The sequence below is a fragment of the Oxyura jamaicensis genome, chromosome 18 (assembly GCF_011077185.1).
Source record: "Oxyura jamaicensis isolate SHBP4307 breed ruddy duck chromosome 18, BPBGC_Ojam_1.0, whole genome shotgun sequence".
Lineage (NCBI taxonomy): Eukaryota > Metazoa > Chordata > Aves > Anseriformes > Anatidae > Oxyura > Oxyura jamaicensis.
This window is the reverse complement of record NC_048910.1, coordinates 6067982-6085334: the sequence shown is the minus strand read 5'-3', so window position 1 is coordinate 6085334 and position 17353 is coordinate 6067982. Positions and strand designations below refer to the sequence as shown.

Here is a 17353-nt window from a genome sequence, read left to right as displayed (position 1 = left end):
ACCTGGTGGCACTCAGAGAACCCCAGAGCAACAAGGCAAGGAGCAAGGTCCTGCACGCAGGCTGGAGGTGCTGATGCCATGTGGGAAGGCAGAACCTATGCAGCCATGGGTAGTCATAAAAACCTGCCCAGATCAAAGCATCCTGGCTCCACCACATCCAGACATTAAACATGACCCTTTTACCGGCAGACATGAAATGCAACAGCTGCTCTGGCGCACGCTGGGCGTTCTCACCTGGGAGCAATAGGCCCCCTTCCCTCTTGTTTTCCGTCCATTCGTCACATCCCGACGGATGATAACCTGCGCTCCCCCACCCACTCCACCCCCTATCGGTTTCTTGTAAGCATTTCCTGGCTTTCAGCACCAAGCTCACGTGTTTGCCAGCTGCAAGAAACCCAGAGCTTCTGGGAGTTCATCCTGGGACACGCAAACAGCTCCTCTGCTTGCGGCACGACCCTCGGCGCTCACTGGTTCATCCAGAAATGCCAAATCCCCATTTCCAACCATGAAACCAGGGGGATCAGCTCACCACAGAATCCTAAAATAGAGTTAATTTGTCACGCAACAGGAGAGGGAACAGAGATAGCAAAATTCGGGCCTAAAGCATCCCCCACATCACAAGGCTGAGCCTGTGGGGTCTGCACACAAGAGTCTGGCTCTGCAGCCACTATCTACAGGGCACAGCTATCAGCCCTGAAAGCAGCCACCTTTCTGCCAAAAGAACCTCAAATTCAGGTAGTCCCTGCACCTAGGCTGGACTGAGTTTTGCCTTTTGCGTATCTGTGCCATGGATAACGACACAAAGCAGTAGCACGCTTAAGGAAAACCTTGGGAATTACCTGAAAACAAGCGAGTGGGGAACTGATTTTAGCCAAAGCCAAGCACTCCCATCTCTGCACCCCAGAGCAAGCCCATGCCAGGAGATTAAGCCCCAGAGTTGCTCGAGCCATGGCACAAATTAGTCACTGCGGCTTGTGGTTTTACCCGTTGGCACATCCTGTGCCAAGGCTGCTCACATGGGGCAACCCAGCAGGTGTATAAAGGAGCTGCTCCCCATTGGCTGCCCCTGGCAGAGCCAAGAGCTTCTTGCTGAGTAATTAAAGTAATGACAATAATAAACCCAAAGTAAACAAGGTGGAAAAAAAAAAAAATAAAAAAAATCAATAGGCTCAGAGCAGAGGCCACACTCGGCGAGGCGCAGTCCTGCCTGCTTCTGCCTGCACCTCGGTCCGGCGAGGACAGAGACATCCCGGGGGCACCCAAGTGGGTACTGGCGACGTTGGCTCTAACCGGGGCTGCAGGAGGCTGCACGGAGGTAAGTGCTGGCATTTGGCTGCAATCGGTGGTGCACGGCTCCAGGGCCAAGGGGTTGGGTCCGCAGCAAGCGGCTGCTGTGCACAGCCTCGTCTGGGCGCTGGGTGCCTCCTGCCGCAGCCTGGAGGTGTTTTCGTCTGGTTCCTGTGATGCCGCGGCCTCTCTGCTTCCTCCTGTGTCCCCAGAGCTGGGTAGCTATGGATTTAGGAGAGGGGAAGGCAGTTGCTCCTGTGCTAGGAGGGCTTGAGAGACAAAGGGGAAAGAGTTTGGGATTAATCTCCTCAAAGTGCACTGAATTCCCATTGACCAAAGGGAGACAGCCTCTCAGTGCACACACAAAGAGGGAAGCACTGAAATGTCAGTCCCCTCTCAGATGACTTCTCTCCCAAAGATCCAAGATGAATGCACAAAGCATCTCAGGGGCTGCTTTCACCCCAGCCACCCCGCTCTGCAGGCACAGACGCTGCTCCCTGGGTGACGGCACATCCCCACGTGCTGCGTCCACGGGCAGCCTGGTCTCGCCTGACCACAGCGTGCAAGCCAAGGAGATCACGCTGCCGAGGGCAATATGCTTCTCCCGAGATCTTTCCAAAAGCTGGATAGAAAAGCTCCCAGAGCTCCCAGGCTCCGGACATCTATCTGACATTTACCCTCAAAATCCTCTGTGTCAGCGTGCTCAGGGCTCCGTGCTACAAGTAGAAAAATAAAGAAAAACAGGTGTTTATTCTGCCCCATTCTCAGCCCTCTGGGGTTGGAGGCTGGGTCTTTTCCCAGCAGTTTGGATGAAAATTTATAGACTTTTTTTTTTTTTTTTCCTTTTTCCCCTCCTTTCCATCTCTGTCACAATTTATGCACCCATACAAAGAGCGTGGTGTAAATCTCCGAGCCCAAAAACAGAAGAGAGGTTGGACCCATCAGCCAAGATCAAACGGCTCTGAATGTCAGGGCAGGTCTGAGCTTGTTCTGCATTCCCACCTAATCCCTACAGCAACAAAGAGAAAGGAGGAAACCTGAACCCAGGGCTGCACACGGAGGTGTGAAAGGTGAGGATGAAAATGATTTAGGCACTTCTGGTCCCAACAACTTCACGTACCTTTGGGACGGGACAGAGACACCAAATGCCCACTGCAATGCAAGCGTCTCTGGACAGTTTTTGGTAGAAGGGCCTTTTCCTTGTGCCCTGCAATGATTCTGGAAATTTTTAATGCTAACCTGCCCTAAACACCAATCTATTTTTCCCTCTCATCTAGCTTTTGGAGAGGGAAAGGGAAGCTGCAAAGAAAGGGAGGTCCCCTCACAAGCTGCTTTGATACCAGCGCACAGCACCTCCCAGCTCAGCACGTCCCCTGCTGCCCCTACGCTTTTTAACCCCCCGTTCATCGTGGCAGGTGACCCGCAGGCACAGGAGCCATGTCAGGCGACAAAGCCTCGAGGCAAAAGCCCTGCCACCACTGCAAGAGGAGGTCGACCTCAGCCCCAGCGGGCACCTCCACGATCCACTACGAGAAGTCCTGGCTGTACCGCCACTGCTCTTCTCTGCAGCAGCGCGACAGGCAAGCTCAGAAAGCCGGGCAGCTCTTCTCGGGGCTGCTGGCCATGAACGTGGTGTTTCTGGGCAGCGCCTTCATCAGCAGCATGATTTTCAACCACGTGGCCATCACGCTGGCCGACGTCTGGATCCTGCTCTCCATCCTCAAGGTCGTGTGCCTGTGCTGGATCATCTACTACCTGCTGGGCACCAGTCGGCAGCCGCACGCCGTGCTCTACCGGGATTCTCACGCGGGACCAGTCTGGATTAGGGGTAAATTCTGCTTTTATCTACCATCTCATGCCTTCCCCCTTCCCCTGCAGATACAGAATTCCCTGCTATTAAAAGATCTAGAAGCCACGGGAGATGTACGTAGGGCAATGTGAATCTCCCAGTGCCCTGCCAGCTTGTGGTGCAAAGCCAGGAAATGACGGGGACACAGAGGATACCACAGGGAGGAAGCAGAGCAGCCAGGGAAGCCTTGAACTTCATTTTCCTTCAGCATCCAGTACAACCTCGCGCTGTGGTCCCTTCCCACCCACAGCCCAGCAATGAGCGTGGTGCAGCCCCAGGCCTCCCTCGCCCTTGTTTAACATCACAGCGCTCCCGTTTCCAGGGGAAGATTCCTGCCCAGTGAGTCACAGCCCAGCGACACCTGGCTTTCCTGGGAGATTTTCCATCAGTAGCTGCCCCACTTTCTGAAATGACGCTTCTCTAAGCAGCCCTGCCTCTAGCCTATCAGGGAGTTTATAATTAGTGCACGGTCTTGATAATTGAGCAGAGAGAATTGAAGGGAAGAAAGCTGCAAGCTACCTGAGGCTGCAGAGAGACGTCGAAGGAGAAAGGGAAAACCAGCAGGAAGGGTCCCGACTTCTGCAGGTTGCTGCTGCCAAAAGCCTCAGCGAGGTCTGCATTTAGCTTGGGGTTTCTCCATGAGGCAGAAACCGTCGCCCATCATTACCTTACTTCTGTCACTCCAGATTGCACAGAAAAGGCAAAAAAAGAAAACACAACACATTCCCACCTTGTATCCAAGCACAGGAAAACACCTTGCATCATCTCAACGCACTCAACCAACCAAAGCACACAACCAGGTTCAGGACCCAGGCTTCTCTTTCTCCCTTTTTCAGAAATCACAGGACTTCCAAATGGGAAGGACACCAGCTCTGCACAAATCCAGGACTCTCCAGTCCCCAGCTGGGCTCAGATGCTCCTCTGACACGTCTTTATTTACTGGTGCTTTTGCTGTTTGTCCAGGGTCACTGCTGCTGTTTGGCAGTTTCAGCGTCCTCCTGAACGTCTTCCAGATCGGCTACAGCATAATCCAAATCCACTGCAAATCCAAGGTGGAAATCGTGTTCCCCAGCATTGAAATCCTTTTTGTTTCCACCCAGGTAATGCACGCCACCCTCCTGGGAGCTCGCTTGCTCTCTCCGTCCCACTGGGAGGCAAAGGTGTGGGGGGAAGTGGGGAGACTTGGGAAAGTGGGTGCATGAGGCAGGTGTTCTCAGGAGCATTGAGGCATCAAATGCCATTTCAAATGACACCGACCCACACTCCTGATGTGGTAGATTAAGAGACAAAGAGGTAAGATTTACAAAGACATTGCTCTAGTGCTAGCTGACACGCTGCAGGACCCAGATGGGTTTGCTTTGCAACATCAAAGCAGGGAGAGAGGAGAGGAAACTTCACAGACATATCTTTGCACCAGCCTCTCTATTTGCTAACACATCCCCCACTACAAAATAAAAATAAAAAATCCGTTGCATGCAAAGTATCTCATGCCATTTGGTACCAAGCCTCCTTTTACCCAGGCCCGTATTGGAATAAAAGCTAGCTCCCATCCCAGCAGCAAACACCTTGGTACATGCAAGGCAAAAAAAAAATGCACCGCCTTTGGCATTAGGTGCAGGCGCACGCATGCTGGGGTCACCCAAGGATGCCAGCACTGAAACCCAAGTACACGAGTGTCCCTGCGCACAGAGGCAGGTTTCCTCCTACCCAGACACGTGCCTTCTTGCCCGCCTGGCCCTTTCCACCGCGTGCGGCACGCTGCCAGCTTCACCCTGCTCACATTATGGTTATTGATTTGCAGGCTTTTTTTCTGTGGCATCACTCGAAGGACTGCATTCAAGTCCAGCACAACCTCACCAGGTACAAAGAGGGGGAAAAAAAGCCTTTGACTCCTCTAGAGAAACTATTCCCTTCCACATATTATCCCCCTTGTCTCTGCTAGACCTGCCTCCACCTGACCTGACACAGACTCTCTCTATTCTGGCTCACACAAGAACCAAGCTACGACACGACCAGACCCTTGCTCCTCACCATCTCTGTTTTCACAGAGGTGCTCTGAAGCACCTTCAGCTGCTTCCTCTCATTTCCAAATTCCTTCGCACTGCATGGCTCATGGCCCTATTAACTCATGGGGGTGGTCTCCCCAAGGCCCGTCGCTAGGAGTTGCCTCAACCTTCCCTCCCACATCTGCACCCAGAGCCAGGCCAGGTTCACCAGCGAGCCTTCCCTGCTCTTTGCAAGTGGCCACATGGGGACACAGCTGTATTTGCACATGCAAAGCCAAGTCCCAGTGCCCACACTCTGAACAGGCCCAAAAACTCGATGTTTGCACACGTTCGTGCACACACAAGCGAGAAGCAAAGGGCAGCACTACACAGCAAGGGGACTTACAGTCAGATCATAAACAACCTCCACGGGCAAGACTTTAAAAGCACCTTTCTGTTCGTCCAGGTGCGGGCTGATGCTGACCATAGCCACTAACCTCCTCCTCTGGCTCTTGGCAGTGACCAACGACTCCATCCACATGGAGATTGAATCTCAGCTGCGAGAGGTGGAGCAGCGATTGGCAGGTGAGGCTCCTTTATCACGGATCTCTGCTCCTGTTAGGCTGATGTAGATGACCTCTGGGGAGACAACAGTTCTGGATCCCAGCAATTCAGATATCACAACCGGTTCCCCCAAGTTCTGCGACTTCCCTGTTACTGGACCTTGTCTGGAAGAGATGGGCTGTACAGGGAGGATGCGCCATGAAGCCATGGACCCAAGGGCGAGGAAAGGAAAAGCCCACTGTAAATTAGCACTTTTTGTTCACGTTTGCCTATCAGCTGAAAGTGAAAGATTACCAAAGTAGAAGAGACCTACATCATTGCTATACTTTATTTTCTGAGAATTTGGGGGGGAAAATAAACGTGGGAGGGACAGGGGACAGGTCGAGTAATATTCCAAGGGTAAAGACAAAGGGGGCTTTGCTGTGAAGGAAGGGGTATTCTGTATATACTGTACTCTCATCCAGTACTTACGATGTGCTAAATGCTGTTATTCTGGAATCCTCACAGCCTTGAAGACCTAACTTCCTACTGATTGCTGTTACTGAGATAGAGACAGATGTTCCTGCACACAAGAAACTTCCAGAGATGGCTGTGACATTCAGGCCATCTCCCTCTTAATTGTTGCCTTCCTCTTCTCACACTCCAGGCAATGAGACTAACTCGTGCGCATGCCCAAACACAACCACCTGCAAAGTCTTCCAGAAGGGCTACATCCTGCTCTACCCCTTCAACACCGAGTACTGCCTCATCTGCTGCTCCGTCCTCTACGTCATGTGGAAGAACGTGGGGCGGCGCATCAGCCACCACCATGCCCCTCACACCAAGCCCAAGTTCAAGCTCCAGGGGGTGGTCTTTGGGCCCCTGCTGGGCGCCGCTGCCGTAATCATCGGGATCTGCGTCTTCATGATGTACCAGATCCAGGCCACGGGCTCAGCCCCCAACCGCCAGGTCTTCGTGATGTATTATTCCTACTACATCGTGCTCCTGCCCCTGATGAGCATGAGCGCGGTCGTCGGGACAATCATCCATGCCTTGGAAAAAAGGGAGCTGGACACGCTGAAGAACCCAACCCGCAGCCTGGATGTGATCCTCCTGATGGCGGCAGCCCTCGGCCAGATCGCCATGTCCTACTTCTCCATCGTTGCCATTGTGGCCACCAACCCCAAGGACCTGTTGAACAGCCTCATCCTGTCCTATTCTGTCCTCCTCATCTTCCAGTACATCACCCAAAACATCTTCATCATTGATGGGCTCCAGCGGGAACCATTCGTAGCAGCAATCGAAGCAAGGCACGCAGGACACTCTGGGCAGCATCCAGTGGCTTCAGAGCTGCCTGGTGAAGAGATGACCACACCAAGGAGCACACAGGAGCACGCACAGGCCTCACCCAACAGAGAGGAAGAAGTGAGTGAAGAGCAAATCCACGGAGCACACGACCAGAGACGAGTGAGTGTGCTGGAGCTCGGACAGGAGTTCCGGAGAGTTTCTCTGTCCTACATCCATTCCTACTCTCACCTGAGCTGGAAGAGGAAAGCATTAAAGGAGATCTCCTTCTTCTTGGTTTTGTGCAACATCATAGTAAGTATTACTCTCTCTGCCATGTCACAGCTTCAGAGTTGTGATGACTTGTGGTACCAAGACTGATGTGCTCTCTTTATCTTCCTTTTGGGCCACCCTTCCAGATAAGGGAGCCTTGCCCACAAAGTTTCGGCCTCCTGGTGGAGCAAGTCAAGTCTGTTCTCCTGTTAACGTCCCAGTCCTGTAATTCTGAGCTCCCTCTTTCCCACTCCCATCATTTTAAGCTCCCTCTTTTACCTAAGAGTCAAATACGGTGACATTTCCAGGGTGCAGGAAGGAGACAGCTAGTAAATCCTTAAATGCCAGGATTTTAGCCTCCGAAAACATTATCAAAACCATTAAGGTTGTTTCATGAGATAGCTGGAGGAACGAGCAACCAGCAGCGAGGCTTTGTAATCAGCAGTCTGCAGGACTGGAACTCACACGATTTGCTTTAGAATCTCAAAGCAGGCCTTAAACAAGTGAAAACAAATTGGTCAAGGAAATGGTGAAATCCTGTAGAAAGACGAAGCTGCCTGGGGCAGAGCGAGGTTATCGGTAAGCTTCCAGGAATATAACAGAGAGCATTTGACATGTAGCAAGGAGTCAGCAGCATAACTAGGGAACATCCCTCCTCTTCCCAAGCAAGGAGACCCCTCTGACACTCTTGAAATATTCCTACAATTACTTGAGCCAGTGCTGAGACTACAGTGCAGGTAGGAGACAGCTCGCCGTCCTCTGACTTGTGCTTTTTTTTTTTCCTTCTGCCTGTTTAGCTGTGGATAATGCCCACGTTTGGGGCTCACCCTGTGTTTGAGAATGGACTGGAGAAGTCATTTTACGGCTACTCCACTTGGTTTGCCATCGTGAACTTCGGCCTCCCGCTGGGCGTGTTCTACAGAATGCACTCCGTCGGGGGACTTCTGGAGGTCTACGTCTCAGCCTGAGCCAAGCTCTCATCACTCCAGAGGCTGCAGTGAAACGAGGCTGACCAAGGATGCAGTAAGCAGTGGATACGCACGTGGAAGCTTTTAAACTTTTTCTCTCCAGCTTCTGCTTTGACTTCTCCTTACACAAACAACATCTCCATGAGCTTTTGAAGAAAATGATGTTGGTTTATCTTGTTTTTTCGCCATAGAGAGCAGAATGAAAATCCATTAACAAACTGCCTTACTGCCCCGCAGAAGCACGCTGGCACTTTTCAGTAGCCTGCCAATGGATACTGTATGGTAAAGAGGGACTTTACCAGCTGCTGTTGAACTCTTCCAGACAAAAGAATGTAAGAGCAGCCTGCAGCGAGAGCGAAGGCTGAGCTACACTCCACAGAACTTCAGAACCCACAGCCAAGGACCAACAGCCCCACCACTGCTTGCCAACCCACCGCCCTGCAGCACAGAAAAGCCCTACCAGTGCCAGGCACGCTAGAAGCACACACTCCCAGTCGTTCAGAAATAAACCAAAAATACAATTTGTGTCATTTCCAAGTGGACCATTGTGCTGGGAGCTGCTGTAATGGCCCCTATCACTTTTCTTCACTGCTGCTTTGCACATCCCAAAACATTTCCCAAGGTCCACGTGAAGGAATACAGTTCCACAGTGCGGCGCCTGATCAAAGACCTGGTCGTACGTGCTCAGTAGGAGCTGCTCGCTTGGCAAGCACGTGGGGGAGCAAGGGGGCTTACGACTACGGGTCTTAAATACAGACTGATGAATGGAAATAAAGAGAGATTGAATGCTCATGTGTACCTGGTGGAATCTCTGGGTCTGCTCTTCACTCACCAAAGACCAGACTCAAAAAGTTATCTGAGCATTCAGAGGTTATATGAGATTTAAGGGCAGGCCTTGGTTTACATCATTTTTTTTTGTTGTCAAGAGCTTTCATAACCTTTAGCCAAGGCCAAAGTAGCACAGTACAAAATGCACCTACATTATTGCTTTGGTTCGTCTATAAATCAACCCTAGAAGCAGTGTGGATTTAGGATCAGAGCACAAAGTTTGGGGCTTTTTTGTTTGTTTTGTGACGATCTAGATAAGTAGATTCCCTCAGGACAGGACCAGTGATGAGAGCTAGAAACCCTGACTACATGCATCTCATTCGCTTTCTAATTCACCACTCAGGCAATGAAAGGACCTCCCTCTGAAACTAAAAGTGAGAATGGTTTCACGAGCATGAACTTTGTCCAATGAGTGTTTTTACTCAGGCCTGTGTCAACAGAAATATGCCATGAGAAATAACAGCTGGATAAATTAGGCTCCAATAAAGTTAATTATTATTTCATTTTGAACCAAGAGATCTACGGGCGATGCATGCTAAGGTCTGGCCCTTTCAAATTATATAAAATTCTCAAACCTGCTCCCTAGTTTTTGACAGCATGGGGACAAGGAATGCTGTACTTCATGAGCAAACCCATAACCTGGACTTTTTCTGTGGCACAATAGCAAAAACACTGTTTTAGTTACTAAGCCTCCACTGAGCAGTGACTGTGGAGGTCTGGCTCTGAGATACAGATGCTAAGTCCTGTAGGTACTACACACAGCTGCGGACTGAAAGAGAAGTTGATGTGATTTCTTGCTGGTGAACAGGCCGGATTACCTGAGTACATGATTAGCACGAACAGAAATGAAGCCCACTGTCTCCAGTTCTTAAAAACGAGGCCCTCTGTGTCCTTTCCTAACACTGCTCAGTTCTAACACTGCAGATAAAGGTAAGCAATCCCACAAGGAGCAACAGCAAAAACACTCCTGTTTTATGGGTCTCAACTGCACGAAGATTTTAGCGCACAGTTCACAAACTCAACCCTCGGTCCTGTTTGCTCTAGTTCCTTTTCTGTACCTTTTGAGGCAGTTACCTTTGATGACGTCTCATGCTGTAAGCACAAAAATGGCCATTAGTACACAGTTCAGGCTTCTTTTCCATAGTCTCATATTCATTTGTAATATAAAAAAAAAATCCACACACTGCAGAGGAAGCCAGCACATGGTTCCCTAGCAGCACCAATTACCCCAGCATAAGACAAACAATATTACAAACCTCTCTGTGGGGAAAAAAGTAAACAACCAATTGCATGTTTCAGATAATCTTTATCTTTCTCTCTGTAAATAAGCAAATAGTTTACAGTGCAAGTTGATTTCCACAGAACAAAGATTAGACTCCAAACACCAAGAAAAACAAAACAAAAAAGTGTTTCCAGAGGGACTCACAAAGAAACAAAGCAGAAAGAGGATGGAAGAGAACATGGGAACCAGCAGATCCACAGGAGGGAAGAGGCAAGCACATGGGAAACAACGTCCCATTCTGGCTGTGAGGTGCAAATGCCATCCAGTCAGAGGCTGGCCCCACCAAATCACATTCGTATTAATGAGAGATTCCAAGTAAAACAGAGACCTCACCCTGCTGGTATCTGAACAGAGATGGGGTCAGGATGGGTGTAGTGCTAAATGGCGAAGTGGACGGGAGATGGGGTGGGGAAATTAACCTCTGTTTTCCATATTTCTTATCCTTCAGAAAAAAAAAAAAACATCCAGGCTTTATTTCAGCCATCAGCTGGCCTAGGACTTCAGTCCACTTTCAGGGCCAGAAGTGGAGGAAACCACCTGATTACAAGCCAGCAGTACACTAAAGCAGCACTCCCTCTAGGAGAGGAAAGGCAGACAGCCATGTTGCTATTACTCCACCTCCAAAACTTCGGGAAGCATTTCAAAAACAACACTTTGTGCCTTACCTGCCCCTGTTTTCAGGGTGTGAGACCAGCTTCCAAGGAGTGATCTCACTGGTTCTGAGCAAAGGCAAACAGCTCACGGCCAGGGACCCTCCTAAGAGGCTGACGACCACAGCACCAAGGGCTAAGTCTTGGAGAGGGAAAGTTGTCAGTTCGTGACAGGACCCCTCACAGTTCTTTGCCTAAAGACCACACAGGTCATAAACAGCAGCCCCTCCCAGCTGAATTTAAAATTTAAAATTTAACTCAAACCCCAGGATGTCTCCACCTACCAGTGCACAACTACATGCTGCTGAAGCAAGCCAACGACAGCCAGTCTCCCGCTACTTCTAACCCTGGCTTCCCAGACTTTGCATAACTCAGGATCCAATACATTCAACATCTGGTAACTCGGTCACTATCAAAATGCCCTGAAGAATCAAACCTTGCCTTCACACTCTCCACTCCCTAGTGTCATGGAGGTGCTTTTCCTCCTACAGCTTCCAACGTCCTGCCACGACTTCCCTGAGCGCCTCCCTCGATTCCCTGCCTTAGACAGTCATGTGCAAAAGGCCCTTCCACTCCCCGCATTGCGCCCACCTGCCAGGCAGAGATGGAAGGGTATGGTTCCTTTTAAACCCACGTGACACTGTCCTTTCTGTCAACTGGAGAAGTCTAAAGGAGGCTACCAGTTTCTTCTCCTTGTTCTCACTGAGCCATTCCTTGCTGTGTATAAAAGGATCAAGCAGGGCTTTCCAAAGTGATGCACATACTCCCTTGCAACACCTGACCACGAAGGACAGGCTGCTGGGCCTGGAAGCCCAAAGAAAACTTCTCTTGCCGCACCAAAGCGCCAGCTGCTACAAAATGTCTTAAGTGGCTTTCCAGGAAAGGAGTAGAGAGATTCAAAACTGAGACACAGAATTTTCCTTCTGTAAATTCTCCCTTTCATTTGGACGGGAGAGATTTCCCTACCGATATACAACTGAGACACCAGGGAGACACCTGCAGCCAGAAGGGATGCCCCGGAAACATTATGGAGCCACATGGAAGTAACTGCCGTTTCCAAACCCCCATCTCCTGCAGGAATAGCAGCTTCTCCCTTGCACCCAGTTTACAGCTAGACTTTTTCAATTAAATGCTGACTCTGACCAGGGCAAGGACAGGGTCAGATTGGTTTCCAAACCAAATCCAGGAGCAAAAGAGTAATAGAAGAGCTAAGAACAGTCTGATTTCTAGTGCAACCACAACAATGGACGATCCCTTAGACATCTTTCACTCAAGGTTCATAGTGAAGGGTGAGGGGAGAGAAGTGAGCTGGGGGGAGGGATGTCCAAGCAGGTCCCAATTAAAGCTTTAAATGACAGGGAGGTAAATGGAGTGATTGTCCTTTTGGTCTCTCAGCTTGATGTGAAATGCAGGAATAGCTGTGACGAAGCAGCACACAGCAAAGTCCTTAGAGATCCAGTGTATTTCTCTTAGTAGAGGTAAGTGCTCTCTTAGACCCGCTGAATTTCAAACAGCTTCACATCCGTGTCATACCAGATTGGGGGATCCACATTCCTGGGAGAGAAAGACAAGATCCACCTTATTCTCTGTGGCTAGGTACATGGAATTCAAATCTCATAGCCAGGATTACAGGAGCTGGCTGCCTTCATCTTGCAAAAAAGGAAAACGCTGGTTGCAAGACAATGGCCTTTAAAGTGGTGACAGTATCTACAACATCCCACAAAGCCAGAGCTTCACATGAATCTCTGTGCCATCCCCTCTAAGCAGCGTCAGGGAATAGAAAAGCTACAAGATCCCTAACGAGCACTACTCCCAGACCAACTCCCTTCACATCTCCTGCTCAAAGTTTCAGAGCACCTGATTTACCCTCCTCTTTTCCAAGACAAAATTATCTTTGTATCCCTTAAATGAGAAGCAATTTCAAGCGAGCTCAGTGCATGCTACTCTCTCTACAGACCAACAAAACGTTTGGAAAAGATCAAGTAGGACGGCATCTAGATGGTTTACCTCAAATAAATAACACCCCACATATAGGTCCGGAACCACATGGCAGTGCCCGAGTTAGCCTGATACTTGCGAATGAGGATGGGGTGAGGGACAGGTAGCAGCCCCACCAGCGTGCCATGCTGCAAGAACTTGAGGATCTCCGATTCATCTGTGAGACCCCTACAAAGAGAACAGGAACATAAGCGCCACGTCCCACAGACATCCCCGGAACTGCTGCAACATGAAGTACCGCTCTAAAGAAGCCCCAGTCGCCCGCTCCCTGTGTGTGTTACTGAGGACAAACACTCTCTCTACTGAAAAAAAAAATGGGAATGGATCAGACGAACAAGAAGCCTGACAAGCCAGATAACATCTCCTCTGCTGAGGCTGTAAGGCTTTCAATTGTACTTTACAAGAAAATAGATATGAGTAAATCAGATTTGCTGACCTGGTTTCCCCTACAGGCCCTCCAAAGCTCAGAGAGCTCTTTACACCCTGCACAACTCTTTTTGTCTTTGTCAGTCTCTCTCTCAAAACAAAGTACTTACTTGTCAATGCAGATCTTCTCCACCTGAGGGACCAGCACCTGTAGGAGCCGCATGATTGTCTGCAGGGGAAGTTTTGACTTCCAAGACATCACCTGTGAGTAATAAAGCCCACAGGGAAGTTAATGCACCAGATTAGCAGTTTTTCTACAGTTATCTCTACCATCGCTACAACAAATGATGTTCACAAAAATCCCAAGGGTGATGGATGAGCTGAGTGCACAATAACAATACAATCGATCCCGGAGCATGAAAATTCTGAGCCACTCAATGAAACTAGCAGGTGAAACAAAATATTTCTTCACAGCTGATAATAAATTTCCGGAGCTTTGACCGTAAGTCAAAGATAGTTCCCCAAGGAAATCCTCTCCTCTGGGGAAGTCTCCGCTTTGGGGAAAAAAAAAAAGGAAGAAAACAAAAAGAAAAAGAAAAGGGGGAGGGAGAGCATCAGGAAAAAAGCATTTCTGCCACAACTCTTTTCCTCATTTATTTCCCCTGTCCAAATTCCCTTACCCAGTCAGGAGTTGGGGTCCACTGTCCACTGGAGGATGCACTAGAGAGACGCCTTCGGTCCCGTCGGGGATGTGACACTTCCTATAAATAAATTGCAACTTTATTTTTTTGTTGTTTTAAATAATTATATTAAAAAAAATAAAAATCACACATTAGAGCAAGGAATACAATTCTTTGTCTGCTGACTTTCTCCCCAGTTCTTCCAGATCTGAGCAAGAGAGTTCAGTCTTTCCCTAGAACAGCTCAAACCCAGCAGCCCCTCATTCACCAAAAGCATTTGCTTCTACCCAGTGAGTGGCAATATTTGATGGGGTTAAGGTGTGGGACCATGGCAAGGTTATACAGCTCCAGTCACCACTGCTGACACTCTGCTCGAACAAGCCTCAGTGGATGAATTAAATGGGACAGGTAAGAGGCAGATCGGGCATGGTTCTTCGTTCCAGTACAGAGATTAAGCAGCTAAAGGACACAGCTTTCCAGACCTCTATATAATGAGTATCTCTGGGCTTTTTGGTGCCCATCCTGGTACATCTCAAAGAACATTTTTCCAGGGGTGAGCTCTTAGCAACTCCTAACCAGCCCCTCTTAAGGAACAATACACTCATGCCCCAAACAGGAACGCTGTCACCAGTGGCTTCTGAAAAGCTCTGGCTAGAAGTTCAAGACCCAGAAATCTTTTATTCTTCTTTTCCTCTCCATCACTCTGGAGACATCACAATCACCCTGATTATTCAAGGTCAGCCAAGGAAACCTCCCAGTATTCATGGGTGGGACGGAAGGAAAACCCTTTAAGATCACCATCAAGACAAATGTGGAGAGGCTTTTTCCTTCTGCAACGCACCCGGACCATTCATTGCTGCAGTCTAGAGCTGACTTCTGTGAAGCAAACAGGAACAGTACTTCCTTCCAACTGCCATTTTGCACCTCTACATTTAACGTCAAAGGGACGTCACCGCACAGACTCATTCACACGTCACCTTCACAGCCAGAAACAGCAGGTTTGGGGCAGAGCTGTGCTGCAATCCACTGGAAGCTGACTGTGCTTTACCAGTCCTTCTGTGACCGGGAAACAGCTCAAACCAGCTGCTGGACACAGACCTAGTGACCCATGATTCCGTTTCACAGGCTGCCAGAGGAAGAAAACCCTTCTGAAAGTTCTCAGCAAAGATCTCGCTGAATTGACAACATAATTAATTGTGTGCTTAAAGACTTCTTGCTGACCATGACTACACCTGGCACCAGGGAAGGCCAAGAAGGGTAAGACTGACCCTACTCTATTCAGGAACAATGCTCATTCCGGTTTATTCAAAGCCTAAGCAGCAATATTGTTTGCAGTGCTGGCAGTTACAGCCTTACATTTCAGCTTCATTGCCTTGTCCCCATCAAGTTTCTAAAAATAGAACTCTTAAGAACAAACACCCTTTGATCTCCTTCAGATGACCTTCCCCTCTTCCTCTTTCCTCCTCTGTCTCCCACAGCCCTCGCCCCTTTTCAGCTGTCCTCCGAGGGCTGGCAGCCAGCTGACACGTTTAGGAGAGGTGAGATGGAATTCCATTGAAATGTGAGGGGTGTTAAACGTTTCACGAGACACTTTTGAAATGTTTATGGCTGATAAGAGAAGAACATTGCGACAGATAAAGGAAAGAACTTAAATCACTCATAAGGGTGGGGGATCCTATAATTTATCCCGTGTCTCTTAGTTTATCTTAACTCAGTAGGTCGGAATCAGGATGGAGCCCAGGAAGAAGACAACGTTCAGACAGCCTGAAACACCACAACCCCTGGAGACTGGTGCATGTGACCTAAAGATTATCCCCATAGCAAATCCCACAGCTGGTGCTTTACTGCCCTTCACCTCCTGTCTGCCTGTTGGCCCCACGCCAAACATTCAGCCATGCAAACAGCACTGCTGCAGCCAGGTGGAGACTAACGGGCAGTGTCTGTCCGGTACTAAAGACCCATGTGCACACACACAAGCAGAAGCAACGGAGAGGTTCAGAGTGTAAAGGGAAAATACAGGAGTCTCCAGCCTGCTCTGTTAGATTGAGAGGCCCTTGCAAATATCCTCCACTTGCATCTTGATTCTGCAGCATTGTCACAGCCAAAAACATGTCAAGAGAAAAACAGACCTAAAGATTCTTGTAGCACCTCCACGATCCATAGAAGCCCACAATAAAACACATCACCTCATCTCAACTCATCACCTCCTGCCCAGTTGGCTCTACACCTGGTGAGAGCTGGTCAAGAATTAAGCAGTTCCACAGAAAATTAAGAGAAGAAAAACTGGGAAGCAGTTCAGCCTTTCACCATGGGGCAGCCACGTGTCCTTGTGTGGATGGACGCAGTGTTCTCACTGCCTACAAATGGCTCAGGGGACAGTAAATGCTTATGAAGAACACAAGGCAGCACTGGGTGTATAAACGTGGCCTTGCTGAAGCACAGAATGTGCAGGGCAGCCCTCATAAGATGCTTCCTACAAGACAGCTTGGAGGTTTTTGAGACCAGACTGGAAAGGTCACTGTCTGAGGAGTTAATGGTGAGCAACAGAAGACTACTGCTCCACTGAAATTGGAAGGCAACGATTTTATAGCTCTTGATAGGGAAAGTCAGTAGATGCCAGAAGGCTGACACCACCACCAGAGCCTAAAAGAGGAGTGCAGCCTTGACTCACAAACCGCAAAGCCTCTGTCTCATCTATGTTGCTGAACAACTCCACTCTGAAGGCAGCATCTCAACCAAGCCCTCATGGGAATCCATTTTTCACAACAGCAGCAAGCCAGAGGATGCTGGCAGAGCTCTCCATTCCAGAAAGGACAGGGACAGAAGAGAAGCAGCAGTCAGAACCTGAGCTGAAAGCCTCTGAATTAGGAACGCATCCCTCTGCATTTAAACACTTACTGCTCCATCAGCAGCTTCAAGTTAGAGAAAGCTCCTCTAGCGTCCTAGCTCGTGTGTCACTAGCACAAACATAGAACAACCAAGATGATGCAACAGTACTTCTGAATAATGGTGTTTTGCAGCACAGCTCATATAATAGCACTATGAATATCATTTCTCATGCAATGCCCTTCAGAGGGCCTAACCAGACCTCCACCCAAAGACCCACATTTTGGTTTGTTTCACAACAAATTCTAGATCTTCTCTACACACCAGTGCCTGGCCTTACCCCACTCCAGGGCTCCCCATCACTCACAGCTGAGGGCAGGTTACCCTCTGGTGGAGGCTGTGAAGACTCAGGCTCCAGCGAACGCATGGTCCCATCCTCTGATACCTGCGACTTCTCTGTGAGCTTGTCAATTCCTGTGTTCAAAACACAAAAAGCTCAGAAGCAGCGAGTTAGCTATGCTTAAAAGCAGGGTG

General features: G+C 49.2%; 2 protein-coding genes across 3 annotated transcripts in view; one reads left to right on the top strand and one right to left on the bottom strand.

Annotated features, from left to right (window-relative positions):
* Positions 1 to 876: 876 nt before the first annotated feature.
* Positions 877 to 8189, top strand: OTOP3 (otopetrin 3). Its single transcript, XM_035342268.1, has 7 exons — positions 877 to 1315; positions 2703 to 3115; positions 4100 to 4236; positions 4938 to 4996; positions 5588 to 5706; positions 6332 to 7263; positions 8019 to 8189. The coding sequence occupies exons 2-7, from the start codon at positions 2725 to 2727 to the stop codon at positions 8187 to 8189; spliced, it is 1809 nt and encodes a 602-aa protein (XP_035198159.1). The 5' UTR covers positions 877 to 1315; positions 2703 to 2724.
* A 2114-nt stretch (positions 8190 to 10303) lies between these two features.
* HID1 (HID1 domain containing) overlaps positions 10304 to 17353 on the bottom strand; it is a 29423-nt gene continuing 22373 nt past the window's right edge. The window contains exons 15-19 of one of the 2 annotated variants that reach the window (XM_035342266.1): positions 17160 to 17293; positions 13994 to 14074; positions 13484 to 13575; positions 12957 to 13115; positions 10304 to 12503 (exon numbers count right to left, since the gene is read on the bottom strand). In XM_035342266.1, the coding sequence (XP_035198157.1) occupies positions 12440 to 12503; positions 12957 to 13115; positions 13484 to 13575; positions 13994 to 14074; positions 17160 to 17293 (530 nt within the window). In that variant the 3' untranslated portion in view covers positions 10304 to 12439. The remainder of the gene's footprint in view (positions 12504 to 12956; positions 13116 to 13483; positions 13576 to 13993; positions 14075 to 17159; positions 17294 to 17353) is intronic. The other variant, XM_035342267.1, reaches the window with a different exon arrangement.

What these genes read in the sequence shown, in the direction of transcription:
- OTOP3 (XM_035342268.1), top strand. Translation starts at nt 2,725, where the DNA reads ATGTCAGGCGACAAAGCCTCGAGGCAAAAGCCCTGCCACCACTGCAAG. An exon ending in TCCTTTTTGTTTCCACCCAG is followed by an intron (nt 4,237 to 4,937) that starts GTAATGCACGCC and finishes ATTGATTTGCAG; the next exon opens with GCTTTTTTTCTGTGGCATCA. An exon ending in GTCCAGCACAACCTCACCAG is followed by an intron (nt 4,997 to 5,587) that starts GTACAAAGAGGG and finishes CTGTTCGTCCAG; the next exon opens with GTGCGGGCTGATGCTGACCA.